This window comes from Sycon ciliatum, chromosome 1 (genome assembly GCF_964019385.1).
Source record: "Sycon ciliatum chromosome 1, ocSycCili1.1, whole genome shotgun sequence".
Lineage (NCBI taxonomy): Eukaryota > Metazoa > Porifera > Calcarea > Leucosolenida > Sycettidae > Sycon > Sycon ciliatum.
In genome coordinates, this window is record NC_088643.1 from 92,798,335 (window position 1) to 92,815,562 (window position 17,228).

The window sequence follows — 17,228 nt, forward strand, 5'->3', positions numbered from 1 at the left end:
CATTCGCTTCTCATTCTACCTAACAGGCGAAGCGCCAGCACCCCAAATCAAGACTTTTTTTATTTTCCGTGGCGGGAAATCGAGCTTTTCCAGGTATCTACAGCCCGTAGAAATTCAACGCTGAGAATTTCCAACTATTGTCCGGCTTTGGTCCTCTGCCACCGACCTATCCTTTGAAGGAGAATGCTGAAACCAGTTGATTGCTCTTCAGTAGTTTTTTTCCCTATCGTACACATATTTTTGTATGTCGACACATGCCGTGTGCGACGACGTAGACACTTCTCAACACTTGAGTGACTTGAATTTGGCCATGATGACCGAATGTCATTGGACCGTGGAGTCGAGTAGAGGGCTCAGGCTCGATCGGCACAACGGGTACGTATAGCACAAGGGTAGGGCTAATGATATATCAAGTTGTTTGCTGTGCACAACCTTGGGGCGGAATTCGGCACGAAATTCTCTGCTCGCCAACTGTTGAGTATACCATGCAATACGTAGGTTTAAACTCATGTTGCAGTGCTATCACGGTTGCAACCCTCTTTCAAATGTTGACATAGCCAACAACCACATAATCCATATCAAATCTTGCCCCTTGTTTTCTTTCTAAGTGTGAAAAATAGAAATAATACCAGTCCTAATCATTGGAAAATGCAAATCACAATGCAAATCACAGTCTATATGGTGTTACTCCTCGTCGAGGTGGTAACAATGTAACTTAATTTGCTCACTATGTTGTTGTCACTATTATTATTTTCCTTCGAGTTTTGTGTCGTGCTTAACTTGATAATTTTCCACCTTGTCACGAGTGTTGTTATCTAATTATCTTTACGCTATATAAGTTTTAGTCTTTCCAGCTTGAGCCATTCCCTGTATAATCCTTGATGAGAAGGGGCCGAAAACGTTCGGATACTTATGACAAGTGCCTTATTATGACTGGATGTGTGTTTGCGTGGATATTTGCGACCCATAACTTACCTTCGTTTTAAAGTATTATCCGCCTCCGACCTCTTTTAAAAAAAAATAATAATAATAATAATTTTTGAAAGGATTGGGAGAACTTCAAATACAAAAGATAAGCAGGGTCCCAGGTTTGAGTCCTGGTGGGTCTGGCGTTCTTTTTCTCTTTTCAGGCAGTTCACTTCTCCAACTGATCCTTTAATAATAATAATATTAACTGGTTTGAGGGAAAGAGACAAACGGGAAAAGTCTGAAGAAAAAATTGACTGTCACCACCAGGACTCGAACCAGGGACCCTCGCTTGTAGCCAGCGATGCTCTAACCACTGAGCTATGGTGTAGTCGTCATCCCAGCAGAGGCCGTTCAACATTTTCTTCAGACTTCGTAATAATAATAATAATAATAATAATAATATTAACTGGTTTGAGGGAAAGAGACAAACGGGAAAAGTCTGAAGAAAAAATTGACTGTCACCACCAGGACTCGAACCAGGGACCCTCGCTTGTAGCCAGCGATGCTCTAACCACTGAGCTATGGTGTAGTCGTCATCCCAGCAGAGACCGTTCAACGTTTTCTTCAGACTTCGTAACTCACACTTCCTGTGAATCCACACAGGCGGGTGGGACGCAGCCCTCACTGTAACCCACACACTTCACGTACAAACTAGCACGCGGGGAGCCCAAAGTCATAAAATATTAACTGGTTTGAGGGAAAGAGACAAACGGGAAAAGTCTGAAGAAAAAATTGACTGTCACCACCAGGACTCGAACCAGGGACCCTCGCTTGTAGCCAGCGATGCTCTAACCACTGAGCTATGGTGTAGTCGTCATCCCAGCAGAGACCGTTCAACGTTTTCTTCAGACTTCGTAACTCACACTTCCTGTGAATCCACACAGGCGGGTGGGACGCAGCCCTCACTGTAACCCACACACTTCACGTACAAACTAGCACGCGGGGAGCCCCAAGTCATAAAATATTAACTGGTTTGAGGGAAAGAGACAAACGGGAAAAGTCTGAAGAAAAAATTGACTGTCACCACCAGGACTCGAACCAGGGACCCTCGCTTGTAGCCAGCGATGCTCTAACCACTGAGCTATGGTGTAGTCGTCATCCCAGCAGAGACCGTTCAACGTTTTCTTCAGACTTCGTAACTCACAATAATAATAATAATAATAATAATAATAATCAACGCAATAAATAGAGTAAGCTGCGCACTCAGTACAAACACCATAAGCAAAACTTGTTTTCATGTAAATAAAGAAGCTTGTTCCTAAACGTTTTCGTCGCCATCTCATCAGAGGATTACTGGCAAATCAACAAAAGCTCTTAACTCAATATATATACGCACAATGCAAGTAATAATTTAGACCCTAACTAGCGCGATAAAATGAGAGCTGAAAGAAACATTACACCATTCAACGATATCAGGTGACAACAGATGCGATAAATTCACCACTAGAAAGTTACCATGCAACCACAAACGAGAACTACTGATCTAAATTCACAAACAATTTCAATTCATTGCATTCCCAACTCCTCACAACCACGCGCTCTTCAGCCGAACCATACAGACACCAGCAAGGACACTTCCGTTGAGAGATAATATTCCTCCACGCCTCTAGACAGCTGTTTCGCTCCCTGTAGAAAGTTACCATGCAACCACAAACGAGAACTACTGATCTAAATTCACAAACAATTTCAACGTAAACAAATTCTTTTCTGCCTACACAAAATCGGCTTAGTGGTAAAAATGTAAATAGACTCCAATACACGCAAATACCTTTGACCTCTCCCTCCTCCTCTTCATCAACATCAACAGCCATTGGAACGTCAAAGGGAGCATCATCGCAGCAGGCAGTGCCAGTAACGGACGTGCCTTTGGTACTGACATCTACATCGGCCTCGTCTGGATTGGCAGTAGCGGCAAGGAATGTCAGGTCGGTTACATTGTCACGTAATTCCAAAGTATGTACTGGTTCTAGTAGCGTTGTTAGGGTGTATGAATCTTCTATCGCCAACCATCTTGTTCAGAATAGTGATTGTCGTTCTAGTTATGCTGATGATTGCTTTTCTGTTTGGTCTCGTTCACGTAGTCAAAGGTATTTGCGTGTATTGGAGTCTATTTACATTTTTACCACTAAGCCGATTTTGTGTAGGCAGAAAAAGAATTTGTTTACGTTGAAATTGTTTGTGAATTTAGATCAGTAGTTCTCGTTTGTGGTTGCATGGTAACTTTCTAGTGGTGAATTTATCGCATCTGTTGTCACCTGATATCGTTGAATGGTGTAATGTTTCTTTCAGCTCTCATTTTATCGCGCTAGTTAGGGTCTAAATTATTACTTGCATTGTGCGTATATATATTGAGTTAAGAGCTTTTGTTGATTTGCCAGTAATCCTCTGATGAGATGGCGACGAAAACGTTTAGGAACAAGCTTCTTTATTTACATGAAAACAAGTTTTGCTTATGGTGTTTGTACTGAGTGCGCAGCTTACTCTATTTATTGCGTTGATTACATTTTTATCTCCACGGAAGCTTAATAATAATAATAATAATAATAATAATAAGTCACGCCGAAAATGTCTTGTCTCCACTAAGGCACTGTATGGCTGATAAAGCTGCATCCATGGTGCCCGCATAGGTGAGGAGTGCAAAACGCTTTAAAGAAGGTCTTCCCAGTCGAGTTATAGTGATGTGGAAGACATTTGCCGTCTGAAAACGAAGAACCCAAGGTGAGGTGAGCGGGAAATCGCCACTAGAACACGGTCACACTCACCTCTTTACGACTCTTCGGCGTGCTGCGCTTAGCAAAGTTAGAGTAGCAAGGCTGCAAGAACCACAAGATCAAAACAGACTAGCATGATGCATGCACACACAGGGAAGACATTAATCAGAGAACGAGAGATCCGTCCTCAACTTCAAAATTACAGTCTAGATAGGTCGTAAACCCCTGCTAGCAAACACGGCATCCAGCATCAATGGTTGCCAGTACATGTGTTTATGTGTCTATGCATGCAGACGACAGTGACTTACCACCTTCTGACAGGTAATGTGTACAAGAAGGCTGGCATGCTCCAGGAAGCGATCGTCAGGTGATTTTAACTTGACATGACGATAGCCTACGAGCACAGGCGTAAAGAAATGTGAAAAACATCGTTTGAACACAAGCGGATTGAGCTTGCCTAGTCAACAGGAGCACCCAGCTTGCAGTGGTACAGGACCAAGAGAAGGCAAGCAACACATAAGCCGGTGCCACCTGAACACTGTTAGCACATGCCAACTGATATACTGATATCCTGGTTGGTATAGCAGCTAGCAGCAAACTTGAGGTGTGCTTTAAAATACTTGATGCACAATGTGAGGATTATTGCAAAGATGAGCCGTGAACACACACCTACTCGTATTCACCGGTTACGCCAAGAGTCCATAAAAAAGAGCATGCAACTGTGATCTCTTTTCTATGGGCCGGATGCGCGGCGCGCTGCCTTTATTACATAATTCAGCTGCAGTCCGCGCACTGTGGAAAATCAAACACCACACTTTCCCTGTGGTTTGAAATGAACTTTCGTACGGAACTGGAGTTCATGCGCCAACATTTAGAGATCACGTAGGTACTGGAACGAATCGAGCAAAAACGGATGGGCCAGGACGAGAAATTGTGGGGTTTGAGTGCATGCTTTCAAAGTGTGATGGAAGCAAGTTACATAATGAAGGCAGCGCCGCACACTGACCCACAACCACAGTTGCATACTCTTCTTTACGCACTCTTGGTTATACATTCAAGGTAGTGTACAGCGTGCACGTCAGTAAGCGGAAAAAACGGAATGCCTCACGGAACAGTGTGTGTGTTGTCCAGTATGAGTACACGTCTGCCTTTGAGGTGTATGTAGAGCCAAGCATGTACACTGTACAACAGTCAACAGTGGCATGTGTAGGGTTGAGGGGTTAGTGCAGGTCATTCAGCTGACACACTTCTACAGTGTCCTCAACAGCAGCTGTAGATTAATCAGCTTACCTGTTTTCATGCACCTCAGCGGAATGGTCAGCTGTCCAATGAAGTCCGATCCAATTGAGTCAGCGTCAATGACGTGGAACCGTACCAGTGCGATCTCAGGAAACTGAACTTTGAATGTCACTGATTCATCCCACCTAGGGGAATCCCCTGTAATCCAGAGAAAGACAGTCAGACAGACAGGCACAATCAGTGTCAGTCTTTCTCCTATTGTCTGTGTGGTTCATCTATCTACTGTCCTGTTGTCTGCGTGGTTCATCTATCTACTGTCCTGTTGTCTGTGTGGTTCATCTATCCACTGCTGTAGTGAAACAGGCAAGTAAGCAAGCAAGCAGGGAGAGATAGAAAGATAGATAAGATAGATAAAGTCAACTTCGCTAATAACGACTGCGGATATAACGACAATTCGCGAATAACGACAGAATTTCCATGCCCAGAGCAAAGTCCCATCCCACTGTAATACATATAATGAGACTTCGGGTATAACGACACTTCGCGAATAAGGACACCTTTTTGATGCCCCGCCGAGTGTCGTTATAAGCGAAGTTGACTGTAGATAGAGAGCGAGAGACAGAAAGAAAGAGATAGAGAGATAGAGAGAGATAGACAGAGAGAGAGAGAGAGAGAGAGAGAGAGAGAGAGAGAGAGAGAGAGAGAGAGATAGATAGACAGACAGACAGACAGAGAGAGAGAGAGAGAGAGAGAGAGAGAGATAGAGGGAGAGAGAGAGGTGCAAAAACTCATGGTGACTCTGTGATAATTCTCTAAGATACAACTTCCACCATTGGTGTCATGCAACGCACACCATTACGGAGTCGGCAGTATGAACTGGGTGCACACAAAACGTACGGTTGTTGCGGCAAGGCCGAGTCTTCCACTCATCATTATCACAGCTAGCACCATTGATAGTGACCTTGACAAACGGGTCCAAGCTTTCTGACATGTAGTCAGACATGAAAGGGTCTGGCAGCGATTTCCCTGAAATTATCTGTGCAGGGATAGCAAGCAAGTATCAGTCACACCAACACAGAAGAACAGTTTATTTTTATTTTTTAAATCAAACTGATCACCTCATGATAAGAACAGTACTAGCATCATGCTAATTTCCACATGTTACTGTACCAGTGTTCAATTTTCCACACCTCAGTCCATTAGCAGTTTATGACAATGCTATGAAGCTCACACCATGGGCATTGTTACAAGAAAACTATTCTTCAAATCTGAACAAGTAGATGCCTGGTGTCCATTAGTTTGAGAGATTGAAAATGGAATGTCACCGGTATGCTTATCCCTACCTTGATTGTCAGCTCCATCGGAGTGACACCATGCCAGTTTGGTGCTGTGGATACACCCTGTGTTAGCGCACGGGGCTTCAGAACGTAGCCGCATGCGCCGTTGTCGCTAAACATCCCCACAGTCAGGTCCATCTCTGTGCAGATTGTCTGCCAGTTCAATGCCACTAGTACACAACATGGAGCACAGGACAATGTCAAAGAAGGAGATAAAACGCAAACCGTACACAAAGATACAAGAAACAAATGGACAATGTCCGTAGGTGCCTCACTGCAGTGCAATGAAGTCGTCTTACAGAGGTTACGACAAGCTGGCTCATTTTCTATTCAGAAATGTACAGCACCAAGTCAGGCCTCAGCTATGTAGTGCGCATGTCTGAAAGCAGCTGGCTGAGATTGAGTACGTTACTACATGACTACATGCCATTGCACCAGCAGCTTTTCATGCAGCATAACAATGTATTCTCTGCCTGGCAGCCTGTCTCCCTGTCTGTCTCCATCAAAGAATGCAAGTTCTTACCACACTGAACACCACATGACCAGGCGGTTGTGGGCAAGTAGTTGCTGCTGTCATCATGAGAGCTAAATGCAGGATATGCACGACTTATTGCGGTCTGGTGATGCTGAACCATATCGCTCATCCTGTGTGTTTCCAGCTCGCACAGTAAGTGACTGTTGAACGACCAGAGTGACCGTGACACTACACGCAGGCACACAGACACGCAGGCACACAGACACACAGACACGCACAGACACGCACACAAGCACATACAACAGAGGCACATTGTAACGGACACAGACATACGCACACACAGACACAAACACACACACACCATTTGACCATTTGACGCCCATCGCCAGAGGCAATGATAGCGATGCTACGGCAGAAGCCATAGCAGCTTGTGCTGGGATTGCACCATTCAACAGCTTGCAAGGCTGAAGAATTGACCGCCACTATTCAGCCTGGTCTACACCACACAGCTATGAAGTGACTTTTTCTGGCCAGTGAATCCCTACTTTTTGGTCTTTTTCATTTTTTTTCATGCACACACATCACACCACATACTCCGGCATGCACTGGCTGTTGGTAACCACCCAAGGAGAATGAAAGAAAAGTCAGGAGGAGTCTGAGAAAGAGAAGAAAGACGTGTGTGACCATAATCGTCGGGAATCGAACCCGCAACCTCTCGATTGGAAATCGCTGCACATACCACTGCACCATATGGGACACATATAGCGTGACACACACACACACACACACACACACACACACACACACACACACACACACACACACACACACACACACAGACACACAGACAGAGACACACAGAGACACACAGACAGAAACAGACAGACAGACACAAACACACACACACACACACACAGACAGAGACACACAGATAAACAGACAGACAGACAGACACACACACACGAGAGCAATATAATATTCCGGCGACGGAGGCACTGCACAGCACGCCAGTAAGTAGATAACTTTCAGCAAGAGTACATAACCAAGAGTGTGCAACTCCTATCTTGAGCTGCGATGGGTTCACCCACGGCGGAATTTTTTTATTGCGTCATTCTTTGGCAGAAGTGTGATGAAGTGGGTATGCTTTCCCGCGCTTGTTTTGTAGATACGGTGAGAGTTCGTCAGGTTCAAGACACATTGATCTATCGTCCGTTGTTCTGCTTCGAGTACCGTAGCTGTAATGTACAAATTATTTGTACTTTGATCTCTGGCTACGCATGATGGCATCAGTGAGCCAAACTGCTGCCAAAGACTGATGTCATAAAATAATTCCGCCGTGGGCTGGGGGATCGTCGAGTTGCACACTCTTGGTTATGTACTCTTGCTTTCAGCCTATGTAGCATGCAGTACTACCGTTATCTGTCTTACCAGACAGCCTAGCAACTTATCACTCCAGGCCAAGTAGTTTGAAAAATTGAAAACATGACAACAGTAACAGCAACACGAGAGGACTGCATGTAGAAGTCGCAGCTCAGTGTCAACACAAAATCCAAGTTAAGTTGACTTAACGTGAGAGAACATCCTTACCTCTTGGCTCAGTTAGTTCTGTCTCAGAGAATGTCCTCAGATGTATGATGGATGAAAGCTGCACTAACTCAAATGCTGTCAGAATGGGCACGCTTGGCTTGCTTGGCCCATGTGTTGTAAAGTGTCTTTCTTTGGCTTTGTCTTGAAGCGGCCAGCTAGCCTGCACCATCAATAGACCAAACGCCCACAAAGAGAAAATAAGGAGGCCATCCAACTACATACTACAGTAGACTCCACTAAGTGGAGTCGACTGTTTTAACCCATACAAAATTGGCCCTTTGTAGTAAACCGTTTTCATTTATAATGAACCATAATATTATCTTGCAAAGCGAGCATGAGAACAAGTGCACGCGTTCAGTAATGGGCAGGAAAGCATGCGCACACACGCACGCACACACACACACACACACACACACACACACACACACACACACACACACACACACACACACACACACAGTGAAGATGATGTCATGTTACAGTCACAGCGAAGATGATCTTACCAAAGATGCACACCAGGAGTTGTTCCGCGAAAGCGGCGCTGTTTTCATCTCCGCGCTAAACGTGGAGCCTCGCCGTAGCGGTCGCTTTTTGTTCTTGGGCGATTTTTCACTTGCTGAAGCCGATGCGGAGAAAGACAGTTCAAACATGTCATCGTCTTCACTCACAAATCCGTCAGCTTTCCCGCCGTCGCTGTAGGCAAACGGTAGCCGCTTGGTCTGAAGCAAATACAACAAGCGACCAGCCAGTCACATAGGCCTAGATGTCAGGTCTAGTATTGAACAAGCTATAAAGTTTTTCTTCTCTAACCATCACTCATGCTAATGCTGGTTACGTCAGCACACCTTGGTTACCATAGTAACAAGTGACATCAGTACAGTTTAACAGAGCAGAGCCCTTGCCGCCGATTGAGACCGAGATGATAGTAAGCAGAGAAGGACACAAGTATCTCAACAAACTCACAAAGACAGACAAATGCACCGACAGACAAACAGAACGCACAGAGAACGCACAGAGAACGCACAGAGAACGCACAGAGAACGCACAGAGAACACACAGAGAACACACACACACACACAATGTGTTGGAAGTCACTTTTAAAAAACGGAGCCCTCACCACAAGAATGATTTTTCCTTTCAGATCCACAGGAGATGGAAGATGCCCCTGCAGCATATTGATACTCTTTGTCTCAACCAGGAATTCTAGGCACAGGAAACATCACAAACATCAATGGAAACATCAGCAGCTGCAGTGGTTTCGTTGAGATCGCATAGATTAGATCTGTTTACAGGAGTCAGGGCTTTTCTGATTTGTAAAGAGCTCCCAGAGCTCCCAGCTCACGATTAGAAGTAGCATGTCAAAAAAGGGAAGAGTGATCTACATCGTAAACCATCTACAGTTTCGCTAGGTGAAGTCCTACCCAAAGTACAAGGCTGGCACTCAGGAGTGGGCCTGGACAAGTTCCAATTACATCACTGCATTTGCACATCCACTATCCCTGGCGGCACTGTCTTTGGAACTGTTTTGGTATCTGCATCTTCATTTCTCTTTGCTTGCACGTATTCTGAGGGAACATAATTATTATGCTGGTCTATATTCGTGGACCCCTATATTGCATACAGTACTGCCGGGGGCCGAAGAACGACCAGCCTAGAATTTCACCATGCACAGCATACCCATGTATACACGGCGACTCTGTGCATAGACTGTAATACATGAAAACAAGAACCGGCTCGGCTACCCCCCCCCCCCCCCCCCCCAGTTCTTCGGCGACCAAGAGTACTGTATGGCACATGTACTCATCCGGCGGATATGTGTGAACAATAATATTATTAAATAATTTGCACGATGGCAGACTCCAAGGACGCGACTGCGTACAGGGACCCTGCAAAGCTAGGAGTGGAGCGGCAATGGCAGCGAGAAGCAGCACAGCAGGAGCGTCAAGCGCAGGCGGCCGATTGTTCACCACAGCTTAACGAAGAGATGGAGGCATTGGAAAGGGAGCTGCTTGGCGATAATGATATAAACTCAATAAATAAGACCGAATGGTCGAGCCGGCACGACACAAGCGTACACACGCACGCACACCCATGTACCATGTACCATGTATACGCCCGTCGCAAGAGAAGCACGCAAATCTGCAAATGCACTGGATGTGCACCCACAGATTTTCTCTTATAGCAACAATAGCGAACAAGATCTGAATGAGACAGATCAAGACCTGCGCCAGATAAAATCGGTTGTGGCAACAAACGCGATTAGGCCGGCTGCAGGGACGCCGTAATGTCGCACTCGCCCCAGCACCATTCAAACAATTCCCTTTGGCAGTTCACGGCACGAACTTCAACAAAGCCTCGTGAATGCGTACCAGGGGAAGGCTAGACAGCATGTCTCTAGACATCAATAGGCATCGTATGAAAAGCCAGTCAATAGCACTAAAGAGCGAAAGCCTTTGTCACGGTTCGGTTTCACTCGCGCACCGGGCCCGAGCTGGCAGCACAAACAAACGCCGGACGCGAGCTGGCAGCACAAATAAACGCCGTACTCACACGAGACCGTTGGGCGAACGGATGGCCACAGCCATCAAAAACAGGAACAAACCCATCCACGGCTCTTTCTCTTGCTAGCTGTGCTGCTGCGTGCATCCAACTGTTTTGCAATTTCTCCCTCCCACCCACGCCTCCTGGTATTTATTATCGCTCTACATTATCCTACGTCTCGTGACAATGAGTGCCACTCAGCATGATGGTACTCCAAGCTACATTGTATTTGGTCTGTCCTAGCTCACTATTCTGGACAAAATATTAATTCAATTGCAATGAAGCGCCGGGGGCCGGCGGGGGCATTCGGCGGCTTGGTCTGATTCCTAGCTTGTTGGTAACCGGCTTGAGATTTCAAAGGTTGCTATGACAACGTGCAGTCATGCGCAGGGCCACCCAACATGCATTTGGGGGCCCAGGAAAGACAGAAACGCGTTGCTAGGCAACAGCAAAAGCGCTTGGCGAGTATCACGCTACTCATGCAGCACGCACGTTGGCGTAGGGTATCACGCTACCCTTGTGCTGCGTAGGGTATCACGCTACCCTTGTGCTGTGGGGTACCACGCTACCCTTGTGCTGCGTAGGGTATCACGCTACCCTTGTGCCGCGTAGGGTATCACGCTACCCTTGTGCTGCGTAGGGTATCACGCTACTCTGTGTGCTGCGTAGGGTATCACGCTACCCTTGTGCTGTGGGGTACCACATTGCCCATCGCTGAAATCAGACCCGCGCCCCGGATACCTTGCGCTGGCGCAAGCGCGCACAGCCACACCCACATACACGCACCCGCATACGCATACACACGCACGCACACCCCCACGCATGCACACACATATGCATGCACGCGTACGCGCACCCGCAGTCTGACACCGCGCAAGCACGCATGCAGGTACACACGCTGGTACGCCCATTCGCGGACGTATGCACTCACGTTCTAGCACTGACTGTGCACGCACGCCTCTGATACTTATGATAAGTTACCTGCACCCTCAGTTGCTGTGCTATAGCTCCCACCTAAGGCATCATGCCACCCATTGCTTTTGCCGACTACATGCGATTCAAACCCTTATCAGTGTCACTAAGGGAAAACAACCATACGAATGGCACGCATTTGAACTACGTACATGTAGCTGAAGCGCTTGAATACCACACTAAGGTCATTCAGCTGACCAACGCAGAATTTGGGGGCATTCGGCGGCTTGGTCTGATTCCTAGCTTGTTGGTAACCGGCTTGAGATTTCCAAGGTTGCTATGACAACGTGCAGTCATGCGCAGGGCCACCCAACATGCATTTGGGGGCCCAGGAAAGACAGAAACGCGTTGCTAGGCAACAGCAAAAGCGCTCGGCGAGTATCACGCTACTCATGCAGCACGCACGTTGGCTTAGGGTATCACGCTACCCTTGCGCTGCGGGGTACCACATTGCCCCTCGCTGGAATCAGACCCGCGCCCCGGATACCTTGCGCTGGCCTCCTGACGGCCAAACTCAACCAACTTGTGCGCTGTGACTGGGGTTGTGCATGTATTAGAAACATAATGTGGCCCAGGTCGGCAGACTTTCAATTAGCCAAGCGAGCTACTCAGGCCAGGGTGCATGATCACTATTCGCAGCACTTATCGTCCATGCAGCAGTCGGGTTAACTGTCTAATCCACACAACTGGCGAAGCCATGTGAATCGACCACCAATGCACACCTGGTCTACACCACACGGAGTACATGTGCATCGGCATAAAACGGCCAAGACACTTACCTATGCACACCCTACACTTGCTGGGGTAACCAGTATAGACAGCACGCTGCTTTGATAGAAGCAGACACTAGATGCGCTGGCACCTGGAAGTGAAATTGGAGTTACTTTACCAACCAGCCTCGGCTACTGAGTGCTGGGAACCCAGAGCCAACAGACATACCAACAACCTCAGCCATGAAAGCTATATAGTAACGACACCCCCACACATACAGTTAACTTCGCTAATAACGACTGCGGATATAACGACAATTCGCGAATAACGACCGAATTTCCATGCCCAGAGCAAAGTCCCATCTAACTGTATACATTTAACTTCGGATATAACGACTATCTGAATAACGACAATTCGCGTATAGCGACATGCTTTTAGTGCCCCGTGGTCATATTCACTGCTTGAATAACGACTTTCTGGGCTTTTGACAGCTATTTCAAGTACCTGTCAGTCAAGTACAATACCTGTCATGCAGAAGTACCAGAACCTATGGTGCACTGGTGATGGATATTATTGCACACATGCAAGAAAATGCAGCCAAGGGGGGGGGGGCTTTTTCTTCCTTTTTTATGTTGGCTTCAAAATTGTTGGATTTACCAGCACACCTATATGTATACAATGTACATGTAGTTGTACATGATTGTACAGTAATCATCATACATGTACATGTCCCTGGCCCTGTAGATGGCTCAAAAAGGCATATTTTTCAATTGATTTCCCTTGCATATTGAATTTTTAGTTCCTTTCAACTGCAATATGAAAATAAAGTACACATTGACATAGAGCAAGAAAAGAGTTTCATTTTGATATGCATATCATACTATACAAAATATGGGTTCACATACATTCAAATGGGACTTCGGTTATAAGGACACTTCGCGAATAAGGACACTTTTCTGATGCCCCGCCGAATGTCGTTATTGGCGAAGTTGACTGTACGCATACAAACATATTTTCATCTCACCAGCGAGATGTTCTTGGAAGATCTGTGCTGCTCTCTTCTGCTGCTGGACAGAGCAATGATGTTCAACTCTGATGATCAATGGAAATCTACACAGGAAAGGAGAGAAAATACACCACCAGGGTGGCAACAGTTCTGATAATCTTTCAACATTCCTTTCCCACCGCCGTCAAAGGACCTCAGTAGTAGAAAAAAGAGTCAGAATTGGGACAACCAGGCCGTGCGGTGTGCGTGCATGTGTGTGTGTGTGTGTGTATGTGTGTGAGAGAGAGAGAGTGCATATATGTGTGTGTGTGTGTGTGTGTGTGTGTGTGTGTGTGTGTGTGTGTGTGTGTGTGTGTGTGTGTGTGTGTGTGTGTGTGTGTGTGTGAGCGCATGTGTGTGTGTGTGAGCGCATGTGTGTGTATGAGCTACACATGTGTGAAAATTGTTGCAAAACACAAAATACGAAATAAATGTGACACTTGCCAGCCCAGCCGGTGAGAGTGCACTCTCCCAGTGTCTATAGTGCTGAAGAGAGCTCTTCTTGTTTGAAGTTTTAGAGAGGCAAACGGTCAACCCAGGCTACACAAATGTAGTGGAATTGACAGTTCCTACTACTGTCATCATCATGTCTGAAAACAAGGTTATGTAAGCACCCAGGGGTGTGCAACTCTGTATGAGTTCATTATGGGGTCCGCTGATGGTGAAAACTCGCATCACACGTCGTATGTTCCCAGCCTGTTTCTAGCGAGCAGCAAAGTAGTGAAAATAGCACTGCCCGAATGAAACCCACTCGGTTGATGCCAGGCATCAACACCATCAAGACAGATATCCAGCCTGCGCGCAAGCTTGCCTTCGTTGAACGTTGTATGAAACATACTTGGAACATATGATGTGAGTTTGCGCCAAGTTGCACATTCTTGGTAGCTTATGTACTTTTGTTGACATGGCCTGCTTCTGGGAGATCTAATTAGGGTAATGAGTAATTAGTAATTACATCGTCATGACTTACTCTGACACCAGAAACGCATAGCGTGCAATCATTTGCACTAAACTGGACAGTTCCAATGGCCCGCCAGCACAGCTATTATGTCGCACAACAGGCTCCTTGTTCACTCCGTCCCAGAGGTCAACTGAGAGAAACACACGGACACAAATACGCATACGTACGTGCACCCATACACTCACACACCCACATTCACACATGCATACACACCCACACCCACATACACACATGCATACACACCCACACCCACATTCACACATGCATACACACCCACACCCACATTCACACATGCATACACACCCACACCCACATTCACACATGCATACACACCCACACCCACACCCACATACACATGTACACTCACATGCACACACTGACATTGTCACATTCTAGAAGTTGCCATGCATCCTTATTTCCAAACCTGGGTGACCCTAAAGCAAGTTGATAACAGTGAGGCCATCCACGCCGTGTCAGAGAATGCCACAGGCAAAGTCAAACCATAGACATCTGCATTCTGTGGGGCTGAGCACTTCACGAGCAATTTCAGGTTCAACACAATTTATGTCCTGACACTTCATATGCTGTGAATTCATCGGAGTACTTGCTATCTACCCTCCCTTCCCAAGACAAATGGAGGTGATCTCCAGACAAGAGGGGAATGGTCAATCAGTTACTGCACACTGCATTATCATTGCTGTTTGGCTAGAGGCTTGCCCTCATCCCCAGCCCTACATTGCCCTCATCCCCAGCCCTATATTGTCCTTATCCCCGGTCCTACACTGGCTGCTCTATTGGCAACTCTGCAGTGATGTACTAAACTTACTTTCGACGTAGCGACAGCCCTTCATGATCACACGCTGGAAAGCAGCGAGTGAGGACACTCCCTCGCGTTGACTTGTACTCAGGTATCTAGAAGCATTCCCGTTGAGAAATAGAGAGGAACAAAACTAAACTCAATTATATGTACATACATGTACTCATCCTGTACTATAAAAATGGCAGGTAACTTCCTGATGACTAGAGATCGATTCGTACTTCATTTGGCGTACGGGACACAATGCCCGCTACGGCGAAAGCATTGGCTTGAGTTCAATTAGTTTGGCTCATCGCACGTTCGGCGATTTACGTGCGTGAAATGAAGTATGAATCGGACTTTTCAAGCCAAACTAGAGATGCCTATCCATATCATCTGAAGTAGTAGTCTATCACAGAGCGAGTACACCATCCCGAAGGAGTATGTATCTTAGTGAACCGTCCACCCAATCAGAACACAACAAATATAGACTACCGTACTCCCCCGATAAGTCGCGCATCCGTTATCAGGTTTGCCATTTTGTTTCGATATATTCACTTCAGTAGTAAGTCCAGCCCGATTGTGAGTCGCATCCACTTTTTCGTCCTTGAATTTTATTGTAAGAAGGCGCGACTTATATTCAGGGAAATACGGTACTTCAACGGTCTAGTGCAGTCATCCCTCTTTAATCCGGAACTTTATAAACCCGCATCCTCTGTAAACCAGCATAACTTTCAGTAACCAAAATGTCCTTTTCATGAACATTGCAGCAGTAAATCAGATCTTCTAATCCCGCACCCTCCTTAATCCAGCAGAATTTCCGAAGTACAAATGACGCCGGATTATGAAGGGACCACTGTGTAGTAGACGGATTTTCTACCGTATCATACCGTATATCGATAGACGTACCATATCGTATATAGTACGTTATTTTGTGTACGTCGTGTGTACGTTATGTTGGTGCATGCGCGTGTTGCTGTGGTATGAAAAGCAGTCTTCGTCTTGAGTACATCATGTCTTCGTCTTGAGTTCGTCATGTCTAGTTGTGTTTCGTCGTCGTGTCAATAAACAGTCTTCTAAGTGTAGTTATCGTTGTCCCTTTGAATAGGTGTGGAGATGGCACGAGACTGGGAGCAGGTGGAGAAAAGGCAGTTACTACATTGGTGGCAGAGGTGGGATTCAAACCCACGCCTCCGGAGAGACATGTACCTATACACACCACCTAGGCCCTAGGCAGCAGGGACAGTAAGCCACTAAGTACATACCACAGTTCCCTAATTTATAGAGGGAACAGGGATGTCTCCCAATCCTAAATTCTGAACGTCACCTCCTTGCATTCTCATATACCCCAGCGTCTATGATGTTTATATGCATGCACTATACACATTCGCTCTCATTTAATTGGGCTTGCTGCCCGTTTGATTCGGCGAATTAAAATAAAAACAACAACAACAGCAGCAGCAGCAACAACAACAACAACATCTCTTATTGGCCACTGGCTATCGTGAGAATAAAGATTTGAAACAACAACAACAACAACAACAACAACAACGACAACGACAACGACAACAACAACAACAACAACAACAACAACAACAACAACAACAACAACAACAACAACAACAACAACAACAACAACAACAGCAACAGTACACTGGGCAACTTACGAGTTATGTGATGATGCAATGTAGTAGTTGCAAAGAGGTTGAGTCATGTCCTGATAAATTTCTCTTGTATTTGGGTTGACCACATCACCATGTTTGCTGTACAGATAGTTCACTAAGCCTATCACATAAGAAAAAGGTCAAGCAAGGAACAGTCAGTTTCTGGAATGATATAAAGACACAAATGATGGCAAATGAATGTAGGAGTAAACATTGCATT

The 17,228-nt window shown here is 46.0% G+C and overlaps 1 protein-coding gene across 1 annotated transcript in view; it reads right to left on the bottom strand.

Annotated features, from left to right (window-relative positions):
• Positions 1–17,228, bottom strand: part of LOC135806540 (1-phosphatidylinositol 4,5-bisphosphate phosphodiesterase eta-2-like) — a 42,984-nt gene that overhangs the window by 14,442 nt on the left and 11,314 nt on the right. The window contains exons 7-19 of the mRNA XM_065320737.1: positions 17,012–17,129; positions 15,375–15,460; positions 14,558–14,678; positions 13,567–13,652; positions 9,436–9,521; positions 8,822–9,037; positions 8,319–8,478; positions 6,780–6,959; positions 6,263–6,426; positions 5,817–5,955; positions 4,971–5,117; positions 3,989–4,074; positions 3,732–3,782 (exon numbers count right to left, since the gene is read on the bottom strand). Coding sequence (XP_065176809.1) covers positions 3,732–3,782; positions 3,989–4,074; positions 4,971–5,117; positions 5,817–5,955; positions 6,263–6,426; positions 6,780–6,959; positions 8,319–8,478; positions 8,822–9,037; positions 9,436–9,521; positions 13,567–13,652; positions 14,558–14,678; positions 15,375–15,460; positions 17,012–17,129 — 1,640 coding nt within the window. The remainder of the gene's footprint in view (positions 1–3,731; positions 3,783–3,988; positions 4,075–4,970; positions 5,118–5,816; positions 5,956–6,262; positions 6,427–6,779; positions 6,960–8,318; positions 8,479–8,821; positions 9,038–9,435; positions 9,522–13,566; positions 13,653–14,557; positions 14,679–15,374; positions 15,461–17,011; positions 17,130–17,228) is intronic.